General features: G+C 43.2%; 1 protein-coding gene across 2 annotated transcripts in view; it reads left to right on the top strand.

The window, feature by feature from the left end:
- The window catches only part of BAHCC1 (BAH domain and coiled-coil containing 1), a gene marked incomplete at its 3' end in the record, with an annotated part of 146,704 nt that extends 124,304 nt beyond the window's left edge, over positions 1-22,400 (top strand). For both annotated transcript variants that reach the window (XM_073606865.1, XM_073606864.1), the window contains 10 exon segments: positions 1,795-1,905; positions 13,339-13,453; positions 14,594-14,843; positions 15,706-15,897; positions 17,010-17,251; positions 17,984-18,079; positions 18,404-18,524; positions 18,604-18,718; positions 21,147-21,222; positions 22,292-22,400. In XM_073606865.1, coding sequence (XP_073462966.1) covers positions 1,795-1,905; positions 13,339-13,453; positions 14,594-14,843; positions 15,706-15,897; positions 17,010-17,251; positions 17,984-18,079; positions 18,404-18,524; positions 18,604-18,718; positions 21,147-21,222; positions 22,292-22,400 — 1,427 coding nt within the window.
- Between the last annotated feature and the right edge of the window lie 413 nt (positions 22,401-22,813).

Raw genomic sequence — 22,813 nt, 5'->3', positions numbered from 1 at the left:
CACCCTGATGAAGGGGCAGTTGTGAACATGTTTCTGGGGCTCACGGCTCCTTCATAGGGGCTTGGATGCTGGTGGTGATGGGAGAAAATACTGGACTGTAATAACCAATAGCAAGAATTAAAAAAAAGTGGCAGTGGTACCTGACAAAGGGGTGTGAGCCCCCGAAACAAGTTGCATTTTCCCTCTGCTCCCAACTGTCAACATGTTTCTGGGGCTCAAGCTCTATCAGGGCTTGGATGTTGGTGGTGATAGGAGAAAATAGTGGCTAATAATACCTAATGGCAAGCTTTAGAAAAGTGGCAATGGTAGAAATCTGACAAAGTGTGAGCTCCCGAAACATGTTTAAACCTAATTCTGCTTTGCCAACACGTTTCTGGGGCTCACAGCTCCTTCATCGGGGCTTAGATACTGGTGATGATAGGAGAAAATAATGGACAGTAATAACCAATGGCAAGGATTAGAAAAGTGGCAGTGATGGCATCCTGATGAACAGGGAGTTGTGAGCTTCCGAAACGCGTTCGATATACCGTTTTGCTCTTTTATCAGGATTAATAAACGCATTTGGGGGGCAGCAGGGGAAAACTGTTCTAGGAGGAGACATTAGGGGCGTGTGCCAGGAGTGGTGATTTAGGCCCCTTTCACACTTGTGCGACTTGTCCTGCGACTTGGGACTGCAAAGTCGCATGACAAGTTGTACCCCCCCATGATTTCCAATGAGTACTATTCATGCAATGGAGCGACTTTAAGTTGCAGCAACTTCAAAGTAGTCACTGCTACTTTGGTTCCGACTTTGATGCGACTTGAGGTCCATAGACCTCAAGATTACACAGGCATTGCTTCAATCTGTGGCAAAATCACGCGACTTTCGGGTCACACAAGTGTGAAAGGGGCCTTATTGGGATTTGTGTTGGGAGGAGGATTTGTGTTAGAAGGGGAGATTTTGTGCTAGAAAAAAGGTAGAGGGGATTTTTGCTAAGAGGGGAATGGAGTTGGGGGGATATGTGACAGTAGGGATGGTTGGGGGGGGGGGTGCCTGGAGGGGGATTTGGAGTGGGGGGGGATGGGTGGGGGGAAAATTTGTACTTGGAGGGGAAATTTGAGAGGTGAAGAATTTATGCTAGAAGGGGTAATTTTATTTATTTTTTTTTTGGGGGGGGGGGGTTGAAGGATGGAGGAGGCAAATATTTGTACTGGGAGGAGGGGCTTCAGTGGGGGGGGGGGGGCGCGATTCTGTACTGGGAATAAGGGGGTAATCATGCAGATTAGTGCCCAATTTTTATTTTTTATTTTTGGGGGGGGGGGGGGGGGGTTTGCTAACGCATAATGCTCATACATTTGGGTGGGGGGGGCTGCAGTTTAGAATGTGTGCCCTGGGTTCTAGATGATCTTGTCCCGTCTGTTCTTTGGGAGTCCTTTATTATTGTGTAATGCTTATAGATATATAGATATAGATGTATAATCTCTCTCTCTATATCTATCTAGAGAGATATAGAGATAAAGAGAGAGAGAGATAGATATTAATATAATCTCTATCCATTCAAGAGATTTTCTATCACTTCCTGATTCACAGACCTTGTGTCACCAAGACAGGAAGTGAGGGTAAATCTCTTTCATGGGGTCACAGGCTCCAGTAATAACCAAACAGATTCTAACTTTTCCTCGCAAGCTTAAAAGGGCACATTTTGTACCTTTTTAAGGTTCTCCTTTAAGCCGGCTGAGTGTTTGCTGCAAAGATCTCCCACCGAGAGGCTCGGATCTGTTACTGATCTTCCATTCTCCCTTCCCTCCCCGCAGCAAGGAGGAGATTTCCAGGAGTCCCGTGCGACGAGGTCCGGGAAGGCCCAGAAAACGGCCGCACTGCCGCGCCCCCTCCTCGCTTCGGCCGTACGAGAACAAGAAACCCAAGTAAGTTGCACCAGAGCCCCTTCTTCTGAAAAATGATTGTTGGAGGTGGAAGAAGATTATGGGTTGAGCCGCGTTCCTCCCTTCAGTATTGCTGAGAGAACCGTTCTCTGCCGACCACAATGTAAATATTGCATGGATGTATGTTCTCCCCCCGAGGGGCCAATGAGCAGCCTGCCTTACGCTTTGCCTTTCATCATGAAAGATGTGCGCTGTTTATTTTTTAATCTGCTGTGCATGCTTTGTGTGTTTTGGATAATAAATTTGTTTCATTATACTTCCTCTTCCCTTTTTTTTTTTTTTTTTTTTTTTTTTTTTTGATACAGTTCTTTGTGTGTGTATGTATAGATAGATGGAGATCTATCGATCTATCTATATCTCTAGATATACACACACATATAATATATATATGCATTCTTTTGGTGCCACTCCAAAGATGAAAGAATATCTAAAAATTAAATGGATTTACAATAACAGAACTCAGCTCTTTGAGAACACATGGGTGTAAGCCTGGTCCAGGTGCATTATTCACCTTTTTATTTGGTCAGTTGCCGGATCGCTAAAGAGGCTGGCCGTCTGTAACTAATGGAATCGCTCCTTCTGTGGCCAAACCCAATGAGATGCCACTCTGTTGCTGAACATCGATCGCCAGCGATGGGTGCAACGTCTCTCTGCCTCAGCTACAGAGGGAGCAATTGAAAAGGGGCAACAGCCTCTTAGTGATTCTGCCGCTTGCAATTTTGACAGATCACCGCTTGGCAGAAGTCGCCAGTCTGACATCAGCCTAAGGGGCTCATTCACACCAGCCTATTCCCTATAATGTACGTTCGCTGGTGTGTGTTATGTAGGGGGCGATGCATTTTTTTTTTTTTTTTTTTTATATATAATTTAAATTGGAACTACACTGCATCTGATCACCAGAATTCAAAAATATTTGATTCATTTTTTTTATTTAAAGCAAACTCCTCCATCCATCCATCCCTCTATGTCTCCATCCATCCCTCCCTCTATGTCTCCATCCATCCATCCCTCTGTGTCTCCCATCCATCCATCCATCCCTCTATGTCTCCATCCATCCATCCCTCTGTGTCTCCATCCATCCATCCCTCTATGTCTCCATCCATCCATCCATCCCTCTATGTCTCCATCCATCCATCCCTCTGTGTCTCCATCCATCCATCCATCCATCCCTCCCTCTATGTCTCCATCCATCCATTCCCTCTGTCTCCATCCATCCATCCATCCATCCCTCTGTGTCTCCATCCATCCCTCCCTCTATGTCTCCATCCATCCCTCCCTCTATGTCTCCATCCATCCCTCCCTCTGTGTCTCCATCCATCCCTCTGTGTCTCCATCCATCCCTCTGTGTCTCCATCCATCCCTCTGTGTCTCCATCCATCCCTCTGTGTCTCCATCCATCCATCCATCCATCCCTCTGTGTCTCCATCCATCCATCCATCCATCCCTCTGTGTCTCCATCCATCCATCCATCCCTCTGTGTCTCCATCCATCCATCCATCCCTCTGTGTCTCCATCCATCCATCCATCCCTCTGTGTCTCCATCCATCCATCCATCCCTCTGTGTCTCCATCCATCCATCCATCCCTCTGTGTCTCCATCCATCCCTCTGTGTCTCCATCCATCCATGCCTCTTTTTCTCCATCCATCCATCCCTCTGTGTCTCCATCCATCCATTCCTCTGTCTGCCCCCCCCCCCCCCCCCCCCCCCCCCAGCGTTTCTAGCTGTGGCCATCTTGAGTAAGGGCAGATGATTCATGTAGCATTGACTTCCTGGAATCCATCTTCCGGTAGCTCAGGTATGCAGGCAGGAGGGTGTGCTTAGCTGAGAAAGCCCCTCTCCTCCCATGAAGACTCCTGGGATGTATGACTTAATTTTGGCCTAGGCTAGAAACCAGGAAGTAACTGGGGGAAAAAAGGGGTTAAAACAAGTAAATAGCCCACTTTCCTATCTATTTACTAATGCTAGCGGCATAAAGATTACAAATAGTCAATGCTGACTGATAGAGTGAAGTTCCACTTCAACTTTTATTGCATTGTCACAAAGGGAGGAGGAGGGGGGGGGGGGGGGAGAGTGTTCATCCCACAAAAGTTGCACCCAACCTGCGCCATGCAAGCTGCCATTGGGTCATGGGAAGTGGCTGAAAAGAGGCTGCAGTGGATCAGCAGCACTGAGATGTACATTAAAAAAATTGTGTTTTTATTTTTATCAAAATTTATTGAAAAAAAAAATTACTAAAAAAAAAAAAAAAAAAAAAAGAAATGTCGGATTTTCTGTTTAACAGATCACTGAGATGTAAATTTAAAAAAAAAAAAAAGAAAAAAAAGAAAAAAACAAAATTAGCGATTGGCCTCCTTAACCACTCTTGCAGTCCAAATTTTTAACCCTTTTTTTTTTTTTTTTTTTTTTGCCCCCTCCCCCAAAAAATACAAATCTTCTTTTCCGGAGTTGTCCTTCAATAACCTGCAGACTTCTTTTTTATTTTTCTGTCGTCTTATTATTCCTCAAGACATGTTTGCTGCCAGTTTTCAGGCTGGCGATAGGGGGGAGGGGATGGGTGTTCATCTCACAAAAGTTGCGCCCCACCCTGTGCCATGCAAGCCACTTCTGGTTACAGGAAGTGGCTGAAAAGAAGCTGCAGTGGATCAGCAGCTCTAAAATGTAAATTAATATAAAATATTTTAAATTTTTTTTTTTTTTTTTTTTTTTTTTTATATATATATCTATTTAATTTTGATAATTTAAAAAAAAATGTATAAAAAAAAAAAAAAAAAAATTCAGATTTCCATCCAACCGCTTACAAACTCAGGTGACGCCACATTTCTTCCATTATAAAAGAATAAAATGGCGAGTGGCCCCCATTACCCACTTGCAGTCCCAAGTTTGAAACCCCTTTTTTGCCCACCCCCCCCCCCCCCCAAAAAAAGATACATTTTCTATTCCGGAGTTCTCCTTTATTAATCTGTGGGCTTCCTTTATTTATATGTCCCCTTTTTATCCCTCCAGTCATGTTTTCTGTCTGTTTTTCAGGATGGCGAAGGGAGAAGGAAAGGAGGGGGTGGGGGGTGGGTGTTCATCCCAGAAAAGTGGCACACAGCGAGGCGGCCCCAGCCTGTGCCATGCAAGCCGCCTCTGGTCACATTATGGTGCCGCTGACTGGTTCCAGTGCACAGCTATTACCCATTAACCGCCTGGTGCAGCTATTCTGGCACTCGCGGGCCCCGTATAATTGTCCTCCTCTGCTACAAATTGCCTCTCCCAGCAGAGCCATTTGCATAAATCCTCCGCGCTCGTCCAAACGCGATTGGAGAGCGCGCAATGCATCAAGCACCATGATTTGGTAATAATAGTTAAATCTCCACTAAATGGCTCCCTCAATTAAGATGGAGGGAAAGGGGGGGGGGGGGATAAATGTGCGGCTTTATGTCAGAAAACATTAGAAAATGTTGCTCGGTTGGAGAAAAGGAAACAAATTTTCATCAAAAAAAGAAGCTGCGTCGGACAAGGAAAGGGGGAGGGGGGGGGGGGACGCATCTTACAACGCCGTGAGTACTACATGGTAGATCTTCTATGAGTGAGGCAGGCATGGTGTACTAAGCAGATCTGGAAATCATACTTTTTGCTGTAAATGCTGAGCTACTAGCAGTGGAAAATACCTGTAATTATTCACCTCGCCTTAGTCTAAACTACTATATCAGCTGCCCTTTCCAACCCTATGGGATACAGAGGGGCCATACCTACGTGTGTTTTTTCATGCATGTTGGTGGGCAGGCAGCTCAATCAGCACAGTGTCTCTTCTACCTCCTTCCCACGGTCCGCCAGCGCTACTTCAACACATTTCTCAAAGGGCTGATGCTGAGGGATGGAGATGATGGAAGCTGGTCGAGCTGTGTCTTTATTTTCCACTTTCTCTACTATGTAACAATGTGACTAAAAGTTGTTGTTATTATTATTGTTATTGTTATTATTATTTCTTCCTGGTCTGTTAGTGCTTTATAAGTGCTGAATTATATTATCAGGATTTATATTGCACCAACAGACCAGGAGGAAATTTAGTATTAACTTTATTAGTATTGTTAATAAAAATTAAATAAAATAAAAAATCTTCCTGGTCTGTTGGGGTTTATATAAATCCAAAATAATAATCATATAATTATTAGTAGTAGTATTAATATTATTAATAATTGTATTATCTTCCTGGTCTGTTGGTGCTATATAAATACTGAATTAAATAACATTAATCCTATTAGAATTTACAGAATTTATAAAGTACTGACAGACCAGGAAGATATTATTATTATTATTATTATTATTATTATTAAAAAGATTAATGTTATTTAATTCGGGATTTATATAGCACCAACAGACAAAGAAATGATTTAGTATTTATTATTGTTATTTGTATTTTATTAGTAGCAATCATAATATCTTCCAAAAGAATAAGAAAATCTTCCTGGTCTGTGCTATATAAATGCTGTATATTATTAAATTCAGGATTCATATAGCATAAACACACCTGGAAGAAATTATTATTATTATTATTATTTTGTGTTAGTGTTTTATTTTATTAGTATTGATAATAACAACAAAAAAAATAACAACATCAATATCTTCCTGGTATGTTGGTGCAATATAAATCACGTATAATAATATCATTATTAATATAATAATAATTCAGGATTTATATAGCGCCAACAGACTATATAAATCCTGTACAGTATTAATAATATTAATATTATTATTAATAATCTTCCTGGTCTGCTGGTATTAATCCTGAATGATGATATTATCTCCCTGGTCTGTTGGTGCTATATAAATCCTGAATTAAATAATATTAATAATATTATTATACAGGATTATAATATCAATACTGATAAAATACTATATAACTAAATCATATTAATAATTTCTTCCTGGTGTGTTGATGCTTAAACAAATCCTGAATTTAATAACATGTAGGATTTATATAGACCAGGAAGATATTCTTCTCATTTAGGAATATTATTATTTTTATTATTATTAATAATATACATGATTTATATAGCACCAACAGACCAGGGAGATATTAATAATATTATCATTCAGGATTAATATAATACCAGCAAACCAGGAAGATTATTAATATTAATAATAATATTAATATTGTACAGGATTTATATAGCACCAACAGACCGAGAAGATATTATTGTTATTCAGGATTAATATATTACCAACAGACCTGGAAGATTTTTTTCATTTATTATTATTATTATTATTATTATTATTATTATTTATATAATATAACAAAATGAAATGCTAATATTAAAAAAAATTAATACTAAATACTTTCCTCCTGGTCTGCTGGTGCTATAGAAATCTGTTGTTGAATTCAGGATTTATAAAGTACTAACAGAGCAGGAAGAAATTAGTATTAATTATCAGTATCTGTAGTAGTAATAAAATTATTACTACTATACAGGTTTTATGTAGCGCCAACAGTTTACTCAGCGCTGTACAATAACAAGGCAGACAGTACAGCTACAGTACTATTGAAGACGAGGCCTTGCTCATAAGAGCTTACAATCTAAAAGAGATGTGTCATCCTGTGTAGTTCTAACCTGCGGCGTATTCCAAACCCTCGACACGCTCTGGACAGATGCTCTTTAAAAAAGGGCAGATTTGTGCCTCCAATTTCTCAAGTCGTCTGTTCTTAGGAGAGCAATGCTGAACTTTAAAAAATGCCAGTTGCCTGGCTCTCTGTGTTACTGACCAGAAACCAGCAGTGTAGTGACATGAGAACTTCTGATCCGCGTATATTATCAGTTTGGTTATTTAAAGTGAAGCGAAGCTGGTGCGTCCACGCGGCCACCGCGCTGCTGCAGTTTTCCACAGATGTCCCCAACGCTGCAGGTTCCTCCACACTGGCAGCACTGGAGTGTGCCGAGAAGGCTGCATTTTTATTTAGTTATTTTTGTTTGTTGTTTTTAATTTTTTTTGGGTTATTTAATATTTTAGTATTTTGGGTTTTTTTGGTTGTTGGGGTGGTGTTTTTTTTTTTTTTTTTCTTTTTCAAAATTTAATGAAAAGTCAGGTTTTCTTCTGTACTATCAGTCGCAGCACTGAGCCTCATGCAAAAAATGACTGCATGCACCTGTACACTGAGCCAATAGGAAACAAGGTATGTGCCCTGTCTATGCGTGCAGACCGCTCTCAGCAAGGCAGACGAGCGCAGTCCAAGCGCACCTGGTGGAAGCGAGAACCTTAGGTTTTCATCTAATGGACTAATGGTGTTTTAAAGCTGAATTCTAGGTATTGGGCAAAATCCGAAATGACCCAGCAATCCTATTAACCTATAACAGTCTATGGCCGGCTTTGGTGAGGACACTGCATTGGAGCAGTCAGACTGCTGGAGGGGACCTGGCCGGAGCCAGGACTGGGGTAACCCAGTCCTGCACCCCTAGATTATATGAGCATTTAACCCTTGCAGTGTGCAGGGGGGGGGGTGCAAGGGATTTTGTCTAATTCCCAGAGTCCAGCTTGGATGTTGAGCGGCAGTTGATAGTGAGGGTGCATTTGGTGGCCAAAAGTACAGTAAGACCTTCAAGGGGCTCCTGTAGACAAGCGTTCTTGTTAAAAAAAAAAAAAAAAAAAACAATCCATTTGACCGCAGCACTGCTGAAATGCATGTGTTCCAATGCAAAAAGTAGCTTTTCACTGCAAATCAATTGCAACTCAAAAGGACCGGCTGTGTCCAAAGAAACGCAACATGAAGCAGGTCAACTGCAGCCGTCTACACTACTTGGTTGAAGTCAATGGGAATCCTGCGTTCCGTGTGTTCCATAACTGGGAGCCAACGAAAGATCTCCTAACTGCTCCCCTTAATGGTGCTTCTTCTTTATGGCCGTCAAGATGGAGCCCACCCCGGTTCACCGAGGTTCCCTCTTACTCTTCCTCATTGGCCCTCTGTGATATTACAATTGCTCTCTCCCTTCTGGCTCGATGTGGGCTATGAGCTAGTAGGCCAAGAGCACCGATGGTTGCCTAGCAACCCCCCCCTTTCCATTCCTCCCTGCTGTTTGGTGAATTTCGGCACAGTGTGATACGCTGGAGATGGAAACTAAGGTGATGGAGCCGACGCAACCTTTCATCCCGAATCGTAAAACTTCTATTAATGTTCCGCCACTGCAAGAACAAAGGCTGACGTTACGGTCTTAGCTACTTGTCCAAATTATTATTTTTTTTTCTTCCATAGCGGACTATGGAGACCCTCTCAAGACCATCCTGAATTATTGATGCCTCTAATTTATTAATGCATCGCCATTAATGCACGGAGCACTCTACAAGCTTGCAAAAAAAAAAAAACGCAGGAGGAGTACAAGGTAACGCAACCGGCAAAAGTGCTGGGGCCCTCTGCGAGCTCTCTGAATATTTCATGAGATGGTGAGGCTTCGGCCTGTGAGGCTCCACCGCAAGAGTTAAATCGTTCCAGCTGAGATTCCAATGCGGATTTAAAAGGCTTTGATGGCTCTGCCTGCAGGAGGTTCCTTCTTCTGCAGATTTAAAAAGCTAGATGAAATCCTCTCCCCTAGAAGCGCAGTCTGCAAAGAGAGAGCCCCTGTGGTCACAATGACCTCCCGTCTACCTTTTTCTGGTAGCCTCGACTCCACGGTCTGGCCCCCCAATCCCAAAGAGTTGGCGATTTAAATGCATGCATCACAGCCATCTTGCCATCAATCGCCGTGTCAGGTCAAAAATAATGCTGAATCAGTTAGCCATATCTTGTGTTTTCGTGCCTGACGACTTTCCATTTCGCAACGTTGTCCACCCTCTACTCAACCCAATGGTTTCTTACATTTTTGGAGATTCTATCTGTAAGCTCTCCTTGCCTGTGTTTCTTGGTCCACCATGGTTGAACTGGGTCTCCGAGATGGATCTAAGATGAGCACTTTCTTGGGCAAAGCTTGCCAGTTGTGTTCCAGAGAACCTAAAACCTTGTGGGATGATTCAGAGGACCAGTGACCAAATTCTAGTCTTGGGTGGACCGATCCTTTTTAAAATGGCTACAGAAAATCCACTCTGGGGTGGATACTGGTGGGGTTGTATCTACTCTAGCTTCTTGGATCTCTTGGAACTACAACAGTTCAAGTCTTTAAATCCCTTTTGGAGTTGTCAAGGATAACACCAATTTTTGTTGACTCTAAAAGGGCCTAAAAGACTCAAAAAAATTCACATACGTAGTAGTTCTATGAGCTCTAAGAAACTAAAGTAAGTACAACTCAACCAGTATCCACCCCAGAGTGGATTATCTGTAGATTTTTAAAGGGACTGTCCACCCAACCAGATCCAGAAGAATCAAGGTCTGCTTTTTCCTGCCTAGAATTGCCATGTGGCCCAGTATTTTACCGGACAGGCTAATAAAAAAGGGGCTTACTACCAACATTGCCAAATGGTTGGCATTTTTCCAAAAATAGAGGCACCAAGTCCTTCTGTTGCACCTCTTTTGGTCACTCTTAACATCTTCTTAGAGGAGACAGTCAGCTTTTAGCATTAGTATATACAGTAATATTCTGGTACCAAGGTCTCCCTAGTTAGGGGGTCTTGGTGCTGGAATTTTTGTGACATGTCAGAATCCCAAAGCTGGAAACCACTTACTGAGAAACTGTAGTCTTCCTCTGGGAGACAATTGTGGCAGCCAGAATAGCTTCCAACCATTTTTTTTTTTTTTTTTTTGTGGAACAAAATCTCTGCTCTACATTCCTCCACATTGTCCCTTTTTCTGGATTGATATATAGACCTCTAACAAAATGTTTCTATTTGCCTACTAAAAGTGTTATACTAGTCACAAGGTGGCTTGGAGAATCTGCAAAACATCTTCAAAATTACAGAGCAAGTCTAGTTGAATTTAATCAGCTACCACTAGATATACCATGACCTAGATCCATGAGACCAACTACTACTACTAGCTATACCATGACCTGGATCCATGAGACCAACCACTACTAAATATACCATGACCTGGATCCATGAGACCAACCACTACTATATCTACCATGACCTGGATCCATGAGACCAACCACTACTAGATCTACCATGACCTGGATCCATGAGACCAACCACTAATAGATCTACCAAGACCTGCATCCTTGAGACCAACCACTACTAGATCTTCCATGGCCTGCATCCATAAGACCAACTACTCTTAGATATACAGTAGCACCCTCTTGTTTTTTTTTTAAAAGTCAGTATAAAGGAAAAGTAGTGGTAGCAAAAAAACCTTGCAGGTTCAACCAATCAATTTTAGTCTATTCTTTAGGGCAACATTGTTGGGGGTGTACTGTAGAAAGGTTGTCCTTTCCTTTGTGCTATGACTTTCTTGTCTCAGAGGATTGAAAGATATGTTATGAGACCAAAAGCAATAGAAGGAATTTGATTTGTAAAGATAAGATTGCCACCATTTCTTGGCAACAATGCGAACATTGTCATCACTTTTCCCTTTAATTATTTGGTAAGAAGCCTCATTTTTTTTTTACTTGCCCAGCTGCTAACGGATCAGCCAGATGGTAATCGTAGGTAGGGGAACGCACTTCTTGATCCAGTCCCCTGAAAGCTTTCATATAATGTTAGAAGATCGCAAATAAATCCGCAGAATTCCGATCCATCCTTATGGGATGTGACAATCCCTCCCCTCTAGCGTGTTTTCAGAAAGGCCCCCGACAGTCTGAATGAGTTGGAATAAATTAGACTGGGATGTGCGTTCCCTGCGATGGGGGATTCCCGCATCCCTCCCCGTTTGCTGGAATTTGGCACACGGAGGTGAGGTTAACAGCGGGCAGGGGGGGGGGGGGATCCTCTTCCTGGCTGGAGACACATCTCTGTGCTGAAGGGTGTTTGGAAGTGACAACTCTCAGGCAGGTTCCTCGCTGTATTCCCGCTGTGCGCGCCACTTCCAGTGTGTACCCGCTAACGGGAACGTCCGTCTTCTGCACTTAACAGAGACATTAATGCCGGCGGAGGTGATTCACATACCTGCGTGGGCTTATAAGATCAAAGGATAATAAATAAAGCCTAGATTATTTTATTTTTTTCAATTTATACATCCATTTTTGATTATTCAGGTTTTTATTTTTTATTTACCTCCTTCCTTTTTTTTTTTTTCTCAAAGTGTATGTACATCCGAACAACAAACTCCTTATTTGCTCCCTTTTTGATCCCTTAAATATATGGTTGACAGCCTGTTTGTTGTTTGTGGAGATAAGAAGGGGATGGGTTCACTAGTTTAGCAAAAGACAAATGGGCAGGGCTGACACCACCCAGTCCACAACCATAAATTGGGAGCTGAGTGCATCCCTGGTGCATCAATGGGTATTTTTCTTTACTCACAGAATCTTTTCAAGGAATAGAACACAGGGAATTAGAATGCCTGTATTGTGTGTCTGGGTTTGTTTGTTTGTTTGTTTGTTTTTTTGCGATGATATACAGATTAAGCCTGTTACACGCCTGTCTTTTATTATACAACAAATGTAATGTTTTTAAGTCTTTTATTATACAACAAATGTAATGTTTTTAAGGCTTATAATTATTTGTGTGTGTATGTATGTATGTATATATATATGTGTGTGTGTGTGTGTGTGTGTGTGTGTATGTATGTATGTGTGTGTATATATATATATATATATATAGATATATATATCTATATATATCCTACTATACCTCCTGAGAAATGTATTAAAAAAATAAAAATCTTTACCTCTGGTATATAAGGCAATATAAGGGGATATTTATTGAAACTGGAGCACTCAGAATCTGGTGCAGCTCTGCATGGCAGTCAATCGGCTTCTAACTTCAGCTTTTTCAATTAAGCTTTAATAAAACCTGGAAGCTGATTGGTTTCTATGCACAGTTGCACCCGATTTTGCACTCATTTTTAGTAAACCCCCCCCAATGTTTAATAAATTATCTCAGTATTGATACTAGCAGCACCTATACAATCATGCTCCTTATGTTTTTATTCAAACAGTAAAGCCTAGTAGTATAATAAAAAATAAAATTCTGAGAATAATTATTATACTGTTTAATATTTGTATTTTTTTTTGTATTATTATTATTATACTACTAGTACCTCTTATAGAATATATTGTTTACAGATTTTATTATTTGTATTTTATATTTTATTTTTTAATTATGATTTTTATTGACAAGAAGGTATTATTATTTGAACCTTCTGCAGCCGTTGTTGCTTTCTCTTTGGTGTATGAGTGTTTATTGTCTGGAGCTCGCGTTTTGCCGAAAATTGCAGCGGGGGGGGGGGCTGGGGTTTCAGACGGAATTCCTTTGATGGTGTTTCTGATGATTGGGTTTTAGGCTACAGAGTACTGAGGAAAATGCCATTGATTTACATACATAAGTGATTTTATTTTTTTTTTTTAATTTTCTCCTAGGTCTCTGAGTAGAAGCCTGAGCCTCCTGTGCGCCGAGCTGCGCGGCGATGGGGAGCCGAAGAAGAAGAAATGTAAAACATCGGAGGAAAGTTACAGCGACGCGGATCACAAAGCGGTGGGTTCTCCTAATGATGGGCGATGGCGGGTCGTGTCCCACCTTACAGCAAACTTTTCCTACAGCTCCAAAACACAGAACGTAGCTGTCTTCCCTGCCAAAGGATTTCTATTTCTGACCATTTTTGTCTTGGGATTTACACCGCAGTGCAGCTGTGTTGTATCTGGCAGGGCTGGAGATCTAATTTTGTCTCTGCTGCAGTTCCATAAAAACTAACAAACCCCCCCAGCCCCCCCCCCCCCCCAGCCTGTTATTGGACAGTAAAAGGTGAATTAGATTGATGAGCTCATCTGTCACTCTGACCTCTCCTCCTATCAGAATGCTCCTTTATAGCACATGAGAACTGCAGCACAAATCATTTATAATTTATTATACGTTTAATACATTTGATACATTTTATATATGCTTTCTAATTGGGTGTTAATTGTTACAAATTTTTTTTGTTTAAAGACTAACTCCGCTTTTGTTGATCTCCGGGTGATCTCTGTACATTGCAGGAATTGTAACAAACTTTGTAGCAGATTACTACCTTTTTTGGTCTGAAGTAAATCCCTGTTTTTTTGTTTTTTTTTGTTTTTTTTTCTGTGTCCATGTGGAAAGAAAATCTAATGGGAGTGGTTTCATAATTATCAATCGGCTTCTGCACCTGCAGGGTTGTAATGAGGAAATTGGCAGGGTCTGCCTCCCTTTTGTGATTTCCTGTTGAAATATCCCACCAAAAATGACATTTGTGTTGCAGGGGATGCCCAAAATCTGACTTGTATCTTAGTGCAGACTTCTGGGAAAATCAGTGAGCCAATCACACAAGCAAGAAATTACATTTCTGGGGGGGGGGGTTTGCGCTCTGTATATCATCTTTGTACAGAGCGCCACCAGGTGGCCATATTGCATTTCTGGGGGACGTTCTGTATATCATCTTTGTACAGAGCGCCTCCAGGTGGCCATATTACATTTCTGGGGTGCGCTCTGTATATCATCTGGAGGTAACCTTTAACCATTCCCCATCTGTAGGACGTACCTGTATGTCCTCAGATGAGAGCGGTGATATCAGGACCATGGCTGCAGAATGAAAGGTTTCCCATAATGTTGTAATATATCTGTTGGTGGCAAAGTCTAAATAATATCTCTTTGTTTTCCCAGGTTAAAATGCACTGTAAGATGGTCTGCCCTCAGAACAAGCTGGTGTCCAAACTGGCACGAAAGGTTTCCCAGCTGAAGACCAAGGCGTTGGGCTCCGGCCCTTTTCATCGCAGGGAGGTCCTCCCCACCAGCAAGCTGCAGAAGAAACTGCCGTGCCATAAAGGCTCCTGCCTAAAGATGGAGGGAGTAGAGAGGAAAGGGCAGGAAAGGCCGAGGTCGGGGGTCAGCTCAGAAGGGGCTGCTGAAGCCGGTGAGTAGGCTTGCCCCTCGTTTTCTGGTTTGTCATTTTTTGGTGGGAAGAGTCTTCTGAATGCCAGGATAATCCACTCCCTTAATGAACATCTGTTGACATAAAACCAACTGGAAGATAAGCCATCTAGAGATGAAATTGAGTTAGAAAAATTCATTATTTGTCTGAGATCACTGATGGGATAAGGAAAAAAAAAACATGTCTTCTAGGCCATAGCTAGTGGTTGGGTTCCTTGCTCATTATGGGAGAACCTTTTTGCTGATGGCCGTGTTCTCAGATACTGCCGTGTTCCATATGAAGCAAAGGCCCAGAACATGGGGAAAAGAAGTAGATGTGTATAATAAGGGCGCTGGACCCCCTGGGTGGACAAAGACAGGTAAATGGATTTATGAACTTTTTGGAGGAGGCATTCTGTCAACAGGGGTTCCCGAAAAAGTGGAAGGATTGGAAGATTTAAAATACCAAACCTATTTGTTCAGTCCAGTATGAGTTTTTCTTTATTAAATGTGATGTAAAGATAAAAAGCCAACTTGTTTGAGGCTCCCAAATCCCCTTCATCGGGGGAGGAGGAGTAGTCAGGTGCCACTAGCTGTCTAACTAGCAGGAGGAAAATTCAAAACTAACCATTGAAAGTATTATTTTACCGAAAGAGTAGTTTATACTTGAAACAGACTTCCAGCAGAGGTAGTGCACCCAACCCAGAATCTATATTCTGATAAAACAGGTTAAAAAAAAGAAAAAGGAATAATAATAATAAGTTGGGTAGACTTGAAAGACCTTTTCTGCTGTTACTTTTTTTTTTTACATTTCTTCTATGACTCCCTCTGAATTGTGTAGCCTATTAAATGCTTTTTCTCAACAGATGATGACCATGACGAGGACTCGGACAGCGACGAAGGGGAGCAGGACCTTCCCGGGCTTTCTAGCCATGAGTCCAGCTTGTCTCTGAGCACTCCTGGTAACTCCTCGCTGGTGGGTCCCTCGGCCTCTGCGGTGGTGAAGATGGAGGCCAACCAAAAGGCAAAGAAGAAGATCGAGCGGCAGGGATTACTAGGTGAGACTTGTAGAATCCTGGCAAATTACTTCAAATTGTTCCATTTGCAACTTTGAACACATTAATGGAGCCCGCAATTCCCAGAATCGTCACAAAGGGGCCAACTCCATACCGATGGCATTTGGGGGAGGAGGGCAACTTCATAAAGACATCGTGTGACCAGTTTGTTGTGGAGAAACTCGAGTGTCCTGTACAGAGCCCTGACCTCATCCCTACTGATCATCTTTGGGGTGAATTGGAATGCCAATTGGGAGCCAGGTCTTTTTTTATTGGCGCCCGATGTGAGGATGAAATGTGAGCCAGATCTTCTCATCTAAGTACCTGACCTCACAAATGAGCTAAAATTCTATCGGACACCCTCCAAAATCTTGTGGTAAGCCGTTCCAGAAGAGTGGAGGATGTTTAAGCCATGGGGAATTGGGGGGGGGGGGCTTTGGTGTTGCAGTAAGATGGAGTTCTAAAGGGCATCTACGACGCCTTTATTGAATTCCCCTCCATGGTTTAACCAGTTTGGTGTGGAGGAACTCGATTATCCCACACAGAGCGCTGACCTCATTCTTGCTGAACACTTTTGCAATGAATTGAAAGGCCTATGGTAATCAAGGTCTTTTCATGCAACATCAGTACCTGACCTCACCAATGGTAATTCCTAAACCCTCCAAAATCTTGTGGGAAGCCTTCCCAGAAGAGTGGAGAATGTTACAGGAGGTCAACTCAATATTGCAATAGAGGGAGGGGTGCAACTCCATATTAATGATCTAGGTGGGGGGACCACTCCATATTCATGACCTAGGTTGGGGGGGACAACTCCATATTGACCATGGTGGGGGAACAGCTCCATATTAATGGCCATTGCATGGAGACAACTCCATATTAACGACCATGGTGGGGGGAACAACTCCATATTAATGGCCATGGTTTTGGAATGGTATGTCCAACCAGCTCATGTAGGTCTGATGGTCGTCTGTCCACAAACTGTTGACTTGTATGGTGTATCTTGCAGCAACTTTTGTCACACCTCAAGAGATTCTGAGGATGCCATATCCTTATAACATGGGGGGGGGGGGCACATAGTGTTGGTTGCTTTCATTCCAATCTTCTTCTGTTGTCAGGGTCATGTGGCATCACCAGCCCAGAGAACGAGGTCAAGATCCGCAAACGTTCAGCTAAAATGGAAGTGCGGACTCGTCCTGATAAGACTCTCAAGAAGAAATCCCTGAGCCACAAGGGGAAACCAGACGGAAGTATCAAGCGCAAATCGCCGTCTGATAATGGGACGCTGACACCCAGCAAGGGCTTATTCTGCACCTCAAACCAGGTCCTAAAGAAGGACAAAAAGAGCAAAAACATCCAGGTGAGTGAGGAAACCTGCCACTCCACCCTAAAGGCTAAATACGCAAATGAAATACAGGACCTGCCAAGGAATTTGTATTTTTGTCCATTCAGTCCAGAGATATACACAGCTCTGTCAGACAGCGAGGCCAGTCTGGTGACCTGATATTTCTCTGCTTCTGTTAGATCAGTACAGCATGGTCACCTCCCCATCCTCAGCCTTTAAATAGACCAGAATCAGCAGCAGCAGACTAGCTCATCGGTCCATTCATTCTGTTGCTCGCTATCTTGATCCTGCCTTCATTTCTAGTCTGAACATCTCAAGTCCATATCGATTCCCTCTCCCCGCCTCTTGCAGCTATTAGCATTTTCTGCCATCAATCATTTTGTTCATGAGCATTAAATGAAAGAACACGTCCTCCGTATCCTTTTGGATGTGCATGCTCCCTGGGTGCTGCAGACTATAGCTGTGCAATCTGCTGATCATCTGCCTGATCTGTGATCAAGCAACTGACCAGCAGATTTCACAGCTATGAAGTCTGCAGAAAACCGTGGCCATGCACCTCCAAAGAGTTGGCAGGTATTTTGTGAAATGCATGTTGACTAGAAAGGTAGGGGAGGCAATTAACTTTTAAAGAGAACCTGTACTTTTAGATATAAATACATAGGGAAGACGGGACGCAAAATTAGACCTTTCCCTTTATTATTGAAGGTCTCATAATATAGATCTAAAGACATTTTTTCTGTCGTTTAGCGAAAGAATGGGGTTTTGAGTCTTTCCCTGACATCGCGGTCTCCGAAGAATCTTCTGAAAGAAGGGATGAAGATGGGGAGGATAAAGTCCAAACAGGTATGCTGGTGTTTTAAATATCTAGTTTCTCCAGACTTGGCTACTCTTGGGTGTCAGAGCTTGCAGTGAGCCATGACATAATCCCCTCTGTCATGTGACAGTGTTTGGATGTTGCTATTGGCCTCCAGGACCTCCGTCATGGAAGGAGGCCACATACCATCCATACCCAGAAGTACCAAGTAACCTAAAGTCAGAAGTAGGAAAGAGACCCGAGGGGGTCTTTTTGAAACCCGAAGTCTTATCCCACCTCCCTGGTTAGTTGATGTGTCCCGCTGCACAGACCCATCCCTGGTACCAATGACTGTCTTGTTTGCTCATCTCCAGGAGCGAGGGCGCGCCGTCAGCCGCCTTCTGCAAAGCTTTGCTGTAGAAGACGACTTCCAGTTTGATGATAACAGCAGTTTTTCGGAAGGAGAAGAGGAGGCCAGCTCAACGGGCAACAAATGTAAGACCGCCGCTCTGGTTTATGAGAATCCAGAAGGTTTTTTTCCGTTTTTCTAAACGATGGATTTGTTTTTTCACAGCTCACATCTGCTCATTGTCCAAGAGGGACTTGAGGGAAGGTCTGCAGGTTCTCATCCCCAAAGAGGACAATCTCCTGTACGCCGCCAGCATCCGGAGTCTGCAGCCCCCTGACATGTAAGTAGTGGTGGCATGAGACTCTACATATGTATAGGAGGAGGCATTTCCTCAGTCTCCCCTCCCCCAGTGATCGCACTGTACATTGTAACTTTGTAGAAGGAGAAGGAAGCATTTCCTCAGTCTCCTCTGGAGAGAAGCAGATGAATGCATTGTCAGGGGAGTCCTTTGATCTAATATCTGGGAGTGTTATACGGACACATGTAAAACCATGCATGCACTGAACATGTGAAAATACAGTGAGTAAACATATCATTTGATCCCCGGCAGATTGTGTAAGTTTGCCCACTAACAAAGAAATGAAAGGTCTATAATTTTTATGATGTATTTTAAATGATGGAGACAGAATATCAACCAAAAATCCAGAAAAAACATATAAAGCAAATGTTATAAATTGAGTTGCAGTTCAGTGAGTAAAATAAGTAGTTGATCCCCAAGGGTTTCTCCACATGGTGGAGAAACCCTTGTTGGTAAGCACAGAGGTCAGACCTTTCTTGTAGTTGGTGATCAGGTTTGCACACATCTCAGGAGGGATTTTGGTCCACTCTTTTTTTACAGATCTTCTCTAAATCCTTAAGGTTTCTTGGCTGTCTCTTGGCAATGCAAAGTTTCAGCTCCCCCCATAAATTTTCTATGGGATTAAGGTCTGGAGACTGGCTAGGCTCCTCCATGACCTTAATGTGCTTCTTCTTGAGCCACTCCTTTGTTGCCTTGGCGTTATGTTTTGGGTCATTGTCATGCTGGAAGACCCATCCACGACCCATCTTCAGTGTTCTGGCTGAGGGAAGAAGGTTCTCATCCAAGATTTTTCCAGTACTTGGCCTCTCAATGCGGCAAAGTCAGCCTGTACCTTTAGCAGAGAAACAGCCCCAAAGCATCATGTTTCCACCTCCATGCTTGACTGTAGGGATTGTGTTCTTAGGGTCATAGTCAGAATTTTTTCTTCCTCCAAACGCTGAGTCGAGTTAATGCCAAAGAGCTCAATTTTGGTCTCATCTGACCACAACACTTTCTACCAATCCTTCTCTGAATCATTTAGATGTTTATTGGCAAACTTCAGATGGTCCTGTACATGTGTCTTCTTGAGGAGGGGGACCTTGCGGGCCCTGCAGGATTTCAAGCCATGGCGGCGTATTGTGTTACCAATGGTTTGTTTGGTGACTGTGGTCCCAACTGCCTTGAGATCATTCACAAGCTCCTACCGTGTAGTTCTGGGCTGATCCCTCACTTTTCTCATGATCATCCTCACCCCATGGGGCAAAATCTTGCATAGAGCTCCAGACCGAGGGTGATTGATGGTTATTTTGTATTTCTTCCAATAATTGCTGCAACAGTTGTCTCCCTCTTGCTAAGCTTCTTGCTGATGGTCTTGTAGCCCATTCCAGCCTTGTGCAGGTCTACAATCTTGTCCCTGATGCCCTTTGACAGCTCTTTGGTCTTGCCCATGATGGTGAGGCTTGAATGGAAGAAAGAGATTCTGTGGACAGGTGTCTTTTATACACATAACGAGTTGTCGTTGGGAGAACCTTCTTACATTGACAGCACTAATCTGTGTACCACATGAGCACCTACAGTAGCCAGTCTGTGGGAGCCAGAATTATTGTTGGTTGGTAGGGGATCATATACTTATTTTACTCACTGAACTGCAACTCAATTTATAACATGTTTATCGTGTAATTATATTCTGTCTCTGATTTAACATACACCTATGATAAAAATTATAGACCCTTCATTTCTTTGTAAGTGGGCAAACATACACAATCTGCAAGGGTTCAAATCATTATTTTCCCCACTGTATACCTAATGATGGTGTCCAGCTAAAATCTCTGCCCTCACTGCCTACATACTTGCCCAATCATGCCACAATGTCCTCCTGTGTTTTTTCAGCATGACTGATCCTCTTCCTCCTCTTCTTGCTCTTCTTCCTCCTCCTCTTGCTCTTCTTCCTCCTCCTCTTGCTCCTCCTCTTGCTCCTCTTCTTGCTCCTCTTCTTGCTCCTCTTCTTGCTCCTCTTCTTGCTCCTCTTCTTGCTCCTCTTCTTGCTCCTCTTCTTGCTCCTCTTCTTGCTCCTCTTCTTGCTCTTCTTCTTTCTCCTCTTCTTGCTCTTCTTCTTTCTCCTCCTCTTTCTCCTCTTCTTGCTCCTCTTCTTTCTCCTCTTCCTCCTGCTCCTCTTCTTTCTCCTCTTCCTCCTCTTTCTCTTGCTCTTCTTCTTCTTTCTCCTCTTGCTCTTCTTCTTCTTTCTCCTCTTGCTCTTCTTCTTCTTTCTCCTCTTGCTCTTCTTCTTCTTTCTCCTCTTGCTCTTCTTCTTCTTTCTCCTCTTGCTCTTCTTCTTCTTTCTCCTCTTGCTCTTCTTCTTCTTTCTCTTCCTCCTCTCTCTCTCTGGGTCATACAATGTAACATTGGAATTGTTGGTTTCCTTTGATTGCAGATACAGCGTTGTCATCGAGGGGGAGCGAGGGAACCGGCCGCGGGTCTACTCTCAGGAGCAGCTCCTGCAGGAAGCGGTGAGTTGGTCTTTGTCCATTTTTTATGTTGGTGTCCAATATGATGAAACGCGTCACCTGCGCTCTGACCTGCAGGGACCCCATCGCCCCCCGTCCGCCCTCCTCCTGAAAGCCAATTGGTCGGCGGCTTGTGCGCGGCAGGCCCCGCGCTGTTTGCGGCGTGTTTATTAAATAAAAGCCGTTGTGTCACTTTCAGCTCCATGACTAAGCGGCAAACAACATCGCACACAAAACTCAACAGCTGTGCGTTAATCAGACCTGTCACCCACACAAATGACTAAATTGGTGTCTTTAACACTCAGATAATGATCCGCCGGTTATCTCTCAGCGAGGATCGGCAACGTTTGCCCGCGGTTTTCTTGTTTAAATGGGAAACCTGCGTGCGTTCTTTCTGGGGGGGGGGGTGCGAATTCCGAGACGCATAGAGATTCCATTGCATGCGGTGAAATGACACAATGTGCGTTAGAAGCTGCAGCAAGTCGGATAGAGTCCTGGCTGGAGGACTCCCAGTATTATCTATCTCTTTTCTCCCCAGACTGACCGGCCCCGCCCCTTTCATTTATTGGATATCAGTTCTTTCAATGATGGAGGCTCCACATCACATGTGTGGGCGTTACCTATGTAAATCCAGCCTGCCTAGGAACGCCCACTCCTCCAGACTGACACCCACCCTTCAAGGCTTTTTACTATTTGCATAACTCCTCCCACTGCTTGCCTCAGGAACCTGGCGGCTCTTGAGAGGGGTGCTGAGATGTTTTCAGGAAGCTATGTGCAGCCCCTCCCACCAGCCATGATCTTCCTGCATTGCATAGTGGAGCACAGAGACCCAGTGATGATGTCTTTGGGCCTAAAACAAAGAATGTTATGAAAAGGGAAAGGTTTTATAAAAATTCCAAAATTGGCATGTTGATGGGGGTGGTAGGAGGGACCGGGGAAGTCAAAATATAAGCAGATTAAACTTTGGTTTTAAAGAGAACCCTGTCTTCTTTCCCATTTGGGGTCACTTTTTTTAAAGCTCTCCTCCGACCCAGTTATACTTCCAATTCATACTTTCTCTGTCTCTCTGCAGGTGATAGACGTTCGCCCTCAATCCTCGCGCTGCTTACCGCACGGCACTCGTGTCTGCGCCTACTGGAGCCAAAAGTCCCGATGTCTGTACCCGGGGAATGTGGTGAAAGGTAAGTAGCCCTGAGCAATTACTAAGGAAAATACTGCTTAGCGGGATGGGCTGTTGATCACGTGATCACCGTGACAACCAATCACAGTAGTCATTGCATCGCACAGCCCTTAATGCCACCGGGCAGAAGGACCCAACTGAAGGGATGACCGGCTGGGAAGGAGTCAATCTTGAGCTTCACTATGTGACTTTGCCTAGAGGGAGATTGTTACCTGCTGCAGGCAGTGATCAGACTGTACATTGTAACTTTGTAGAAGGAGGAGGAAGCATTTCCTCAGTCGCCCCACCCCCAGTGATCAGACTGTACATTGTAACTTTGTAGAAGGAGGAGGAAGCATTTTTCCGGTCACCCCTCCCCCAGCCAGTGATCAGACTGTACATTGTAACTTTGTTAAGATAAGGGTGAGAGGCTGC

This window comes from Aquarana catesbeiana, linkage group LG12 (genome assembly GCF_042186555.1).
Source record: "Aquarana catesbeiana isolate 2022-GZ linkage group LG12, ASM4218655v1, whole genome shotgun sequence".
Classification (NCBI taxonomy): Eukaryota; Metazoa; Chordata; class Amphibia; order Anura; family Ranidae; genus Aquarana; species Aquarana catesbeiana.
This window is presented reverse-complemented; position numbering and strand designations above follow the sequence as displayed.